At 38.8% G+C, this 5,931-nt stretch overlaps 1 protein-coding gene across 1 annotated transcript in view; it reads right to left on the bottom strand.

The window, feature by feature from the left end:
* The window catches only part of RAPH1 (Ras association (RalGDS/AF-6) and pleckstrin homology domains 1), a 54,606-nt gene extending 49,267 nt beyond the window's left edge, over positions 1-5,339 (bottom strand). The window contains exons 1-3 of the mRNA XM_009289445.1: positions 5,220-5,339; positions 1,625-1,730; positions 228-745 (exon numbers count right to left, since the gene is read on the bottom strand). Of these exons, the coding sequence (XP_009287720.1) occupies positions 228-745; positions 1,625-1,730; positions 5,220-5,339 (744 nt within the window). The remainder of the gene's footprint in view (positions 1-227; positions 746-1,624; positions 1,731-5,219) is intronic.
* Between the last annotated feature and the right edge of the window lie 592 nt (positions 5,340-5,931).

Raw genomic sequence — 5,931 nt, 5'->3', positions numbered from 1 at the left:
AAAAAAAAATACACATTCTTTAAAAAGATTCCTTGCAGACAGAAACAAAAACAGAGAAAGTAGCCACCACAGCACGTGCAGTCCATGCAAAAGCAATCTTAATCTTTAATCAACCCCACTGCACTGAAGATGTTTAGCTAGGAGAGTCAGCGGGGCAGGGGGGGAGGGGGGGGGAGTTTGAAGAAAAAAAAGAAACCAACCAAAATCTTGAATTAATGACACACTACCTCAGTGATTGGTTGTCCCTGTGATGTCAAGTCCAGTTCCTGAGGTCTCGGCACCTTATCGATATCCAAGGAGTCCATGCTGGAAGCTGCAGAGGTTATGCTGGAACGGGAGGAGTTACTGATTGAGCGCACCTCAGCATCACTCACTGTGCCAGCAGATGCTGTCCTCCTGTGCTGAGCAGTGACTACTGGTTTGGTGTCTTCTGCAACAGACTGTTGGGCTGCCTCATCCATGCTCAAAGAGGCCTTCTCTAACTGTGCAGTGATGTCATCCAAAGATACGTTGGCATGTGATGGTTTAGTCACCTTACCAGATGTGGAGGATAATCCTTTCATGCTACTGTGCTTAGTAGAAGGTCGGCTAGCAGGTGGTTTCTGAGCTTTCGATTCTGTGGCAAGGCATTTCACTGCAGCATTGTTTGCTGAATGAGACCCAATGCTGCTGAGCTCCTGCTCTATGGAACATAGATCAGCCATGAGGGCATCTAGATCCACAGTCTCCCCCTGATTCAGGGCTTCTGCAAAAAACAAGAGTTTTCAGTACACGCAGAGTTACTTCATTTGTCTGTGCAACTCTTCACTTTGTGTTATCAAATTTAACAGTTAGGGTAAGGGAGCAAAGGAAGCTCTATTTTATTTTCCCATCTGTATCATAAAATCTCTGCTCACTGCTAAGCAGAAATTTATTTGCACTACTGCTCTTAACTGGTCTAGGAGCAGTTAAAAAAAACCAAACCTTTTTAGGTTAAATACATTTGCCGACAGAAGAAATCTATGAATGTTCAGATTACATTTGAAAAGTTTAAACTGCTGTCCTGTGAACAGAATCTAAAAATACATTTGTATAATATCATGCCTCAACTTTTCAAAAAAAGCGCAGATGTTTTGCTAAGCATTTTCTGCTAAAGCAACGCAAGGTATGTGCCACTGCTTTAAAAAAAACCCACAAAATACTACATACATACTCAAGCCTTTAAATTAAAGCTTCCTGTATTATAACCAGGGGAAGCTATTTTAAGACAAGGAAAAACATGATTTTTGTTTAACTTGAAAGCATTCTGTAGCTATATTCCTACATCCTGTCCCATGAAGCAAGATGCTCTTTCTTCCCATTTAACAGATACACATCAATTCATTCTTTCATGAGACCAGATCCCAGAACGTGTATTTCTGTACAAACACTAGACTACAATTCTCAGATACTAGGTGCTGTAAAAGATACTGCTTTAGGATACCCAAAATTCTGTGCCATCAGAAAGCAATGCCTTCAGCAAACACGTTCTCACTTCAGCTAGAAGTGTATTTAAATGCTCTTATATTTCACAATGTTCTCATCTATAGCTAGAACAGTTTCTTTTCCTAAACTAATATTTGAGGGGGTTAATAATTTAACAAACCATTCAAATTGTACATGGAGAAGCGATATGAGAAGTTGGCAAGATTGGTTTCCTGACGGAGAGGTGATCTCTTCACTGGTGCCACAGGCTTGTCTGTATCCAAACTCTGAAAAAGACAAGAAAAAGGGCAGAATAAAGTTTGACAAGGAACTGGACAAGCAAGTCTTCAAGATGAATGAAAGTTAATTTTCTCTAAGACAAATTTTTCCAAAAACTCCTGGCATATTTAAAAAACAAAAAAACAAAAAAAACAAACACCTCCTCTTTTTCAGGCTTTAGACTGAAAACATACGTCACCATACCACAGAGATTTAGCTTCAGATATTCAATGGAGAAAAGATGTCAAACGCATGCTGTTGGGTTTGGTTTGGTTTTTTTTTAGAATCAAAAGGATGGAAGCATATTCCAAATGCATTTTTAAGTGGTGTTTCATACTAGCTCATTTTGAAACACAGACAGCTGGTTTACCTGTAACAACCTCTCTGCAGCGCATTGCACAAGTATCTAAACACATTCAAATGCATCATTAGCTCTAAGAAATGCATCATTAGCTTATGAGCATAATCATGGCATAAGTACACAAAATCATTCAGTGAAGAATTCTATTTTATTAAAAGGGATTTTAAATTGACTAAATTCAGACTTTTTTCTCAATAAGCCTTTCCTGTGAAAAATGTTAAATTGTGAAAGCAAACCCCAGCCAGTTTATGTAGGATAAATTTTTTTAGAGAAACTAATATAGGTTAAAAAGAGACAAGACATCTTTCTACCCAATGCATTTAATTGTTATGTTATGAAGGCTAATATAGGCATAATATTATAATAAATACCAGCATTTTTGTAAGTAGCAAGTAGTAGGGCACTATGATCCAGCTGGTGACCCAAGAGGTGCATGACAGGGTCCGGAGTTGCTGCCCTTGGAGTGACAAGTGTTACATGGGGAACCTAGCTCTTGCTGTCGCTGAGGCTCGACAGGCCTGCAGACGGTTTGAATTTAAGCAATGCTTGTACTGATAATGCTTTCCTGGAGATATGCTTGTCTGAAAGAAAAGCAGCTTCTAGCTCTAACAGAACAAAGTTTTTTATTTCCATTTTCTACATCTTTACTCAAGCCTTTGTTAAAAATTAAATGCACTATTTTTTTCCCCTAATATTTATTTTTGCTGAAGTCCCTTCTCTCCTCAGTTTGGCTTGAACTTGAAAAAAAAAAATCATTTTATTAGGAAGTCAATCATCACTTAATGAGAAGTCACTGATGCAGCCTTGTCTTCCATCAGGTGGAAAAAACCTCACCCCTAGTACCTCTGATGGAGCTAACATTGTCCCACACAGAACAGCTGAAAAAAACAACAACAACAACAATAATAATAATCTATCTGTAACCCTAGAGGCAGCAGTGAAACCCAAGACAGAAGAGGCAAGTTAGGGTTCATTCCTTCAGACTGAACCCACAGACTGCCACAAAAGATTACCTGTAAAGCAAATATATTCTGGTTAAAAGCATCTAAAATGTGTTTTACTGAATTTAATAATAATTAAGTTATTTCACATCCTTGGAAACACATGTGATATGCTCTCACTATTATCAGAGCACATTCTCCATAACACATTATGATGCTAAACTAGCAGTTTGGAGAACTGCTGAAAAGTGCAACAGCACCAAAAACTTAGTTCTGAATGATCATGAGAAGCAAGGTAAGATTTCCTTCATTTAACCTGCACCACAGAGCAGGATAAATGTTAATGCACTCTGCATCAGTGCCAAACACTGCTCACACGTGCTGCAAATTTTGTGACTACATTTTAGAATACTTTTATTAGACCAACAGTTAAAGAGGGCAAAGTGAATTCAAATGATCTCATGGGCATCTTAACAATTACAAATCTTTTAAAAAGCACTTCCATCTGGAAAGGAATCTGGGTCTTACTCTCAATGCCCCCAAAATAAAACATTTAGGAAATCTAAAAAAGAAGTTAAAGTTCAAGGAACTCAGGGACAAAAAACCTTTCCTCCTACTGCTCTTAAAGTCCAGCTGATAAATAGCAACAAATGCTGAGACTACAGGAGAATGCACTTTGGAGCTCATTAGCTCTAATCACCCCCCTTTATTGGTACTTCATTGGGACAGCTGCATCAAGACACAATCACTTTCCAAACAGAGACACAACTAACTGCTTTAACTTTTTTATACAAAACCATATGAGGTCATTCAAAGTTTTGGGGGAAATGTTATTTCTCAGTAGTCACAAAAGACAGGAAGGGCAACTGTCAGGCTATGTTGCAGACTGTGTTGTACAGCAATATGAAAGTGAGAAACAAATAATGTGGGTCCTCCCCTTAACTATCTGTTAGTAGGTTTTAAGAATTTTGCATGGATCAGCACACAAACTGAGACATCACCATGAAGTCTGTATGTCAACAGTGTAGCTATAAGCCCCGAGTAAAGTATGCTTATATTTCTAGGCTGCTCCTACCTGAAAAAAAATGGGACAGAGAACAAAAGGCCTAAGACCAATTACCCATTGTGTTCCTCTGTGAAGATTCGCACTCCAGGTAATTTAATAGAGCCCATGCCTTCAAAACTACTCCCACTTACCATTAAAAATCCTTCAGAGGAAGTTAAAAAAACAACAAGATTTACGATATACAGATTTCTTTCACACTGTCTTCCATTCATCTCAAAAGGCAGGATTCTTTATTGCCCTGCATGCACAAGTTCAGAAAAAAAAAAATCGTTTTCCCCTACATTTAGATCTTGGAGACAGGGATTTAACCAGAAGATAACAGAGATGAGCCTGAATTTGAAATGCTGTCATATGATTAGCTCAATTTTCCTTCAGTCTTTGGGTAAGATGAAGATGAGAAAAGCTGCCTCTTCTCCAGCTTACTGAAAATTGAGGTATCATACCTTTGCTTAAGTCTACATGACAAAGAGGGAGAAGATAAAATACATTATTCAGGAGGGCCAGCTCACATGGCTAAAAAAACCACAGCAGGCAGTCACAGAGAAATGGCCTATCATCCCAGGAGTCTGGCATACCATGCAAAACGCAAGATCTGCTCGTGAAGGAAAGGAAAAGCACTAGAAAGAAGTGCCAAAAGAAGATGTCCTATCAGCTGCCTCTCTGATGAGGAAGAGTAATCTGAGTCCTCTAGGGTATATCAGGGCACCTTACCATGTCATCAGTGGCAACATTCACAATTTCTTGTTCCTTATTGCTGTTCAGGTGCAACAAATAAATGCTGTCATAGCTGGACAATGTCCAACCATATGTTTGGAGATATAGCCTACCTCTAGCCAGCTAAAGACAGCGTTTCTCTATATACCTGAGGATAAAATACCAATTCCATAGTTGTCATAAGGAATCATACCCTTTGGGAAAGGTCAAACCAGCAGGCTGTGAAAAATGAATTTAACAACTTTAAGATGGGGAAAACAAGCCAATTTAGAAACCTTTAAAGAGTACTGAGCTGGTCACATGCTACAGTCTACCTTGCTGCAAGTGGCAGTTCTAAGTAGTTAGCATCCAACTGAAAAGAAACATGTAATACCTATAAAGAATTATTCTGTGAGATGATTGAAACCTCCCTAACCTGTGTGAGTTTGTCCAGTTCGCCCAGCCAGGCCCCAAACATCTTGTCCAGATCCTGATCTTCCTTATCACTATCTTCTTCCGCACCATGGTCAAGTTCTTCATCTGATAATTGCTCCATCTGAAAAAAATAAAAGTTTGACACTCAAATTGTATGTGTGTCTAAGAAAACTGGTGTCAGCTACTAAGTTTCTGAAAAAGTGTTCTGAAGTCAAAGCACATGTCTGTCCATAAGCTTTATAAAAATTGCACACATTCACAGTTTATTATCCTGTTCACAACTAAAGAGTCAGCGTGAAAGCTGCAACGGATAATTACAAAGCCATTCTTACAGCTCACTTTTGTCAGAACCATGCAGAAAAAGATGAAGAACAGAGTCCACAATATTTAATACACCATCATAAATTATTTCATGCTAGCCTTGCATGTGCGTTCATTGCCAGCTATTGTTGGCAAAGTCTATTGACTTTACATTACAAAAATTCAACTCTTGTCCAAGGAATTCAGCTGACCACAGTTAAGCAACACCATTCAACCCACAGGAAGTGCAGTCTGACTGCACTGCAAATAGCTGACTCTACACATCTGTAAACAGAAATGCTTAAACAGGCCACAGAGAATGCCAGCAATACATCCCATGAGACAGTTTAAATCTTGGACACTGTCCAGATCACTTCAGTGATACTGCACAATTTTTACCCAACAAAGAAACT

This window comes from Aptenodytes forsteri, unplaced genomic scaffold, assembly GCF_000699145.1.
Source record: "Aptenodytes forsteri isolate BGI_AS27 unplaced genomic scaffold, ASM69914v1 Scaffold442, whole genome shotgun sequence".
Classification (NCBI taxonomy): Eukaryota; Metazoa; Chordata; class Aves; order Sphenisciformes; family Spheniscidae; genus Aptenodytes; species Aptenodytes forsteri.
Note: the sequence above shows the minus strand (reverse complement) of the source record. Positions and strands in the feature narration are given on the sequence as shown.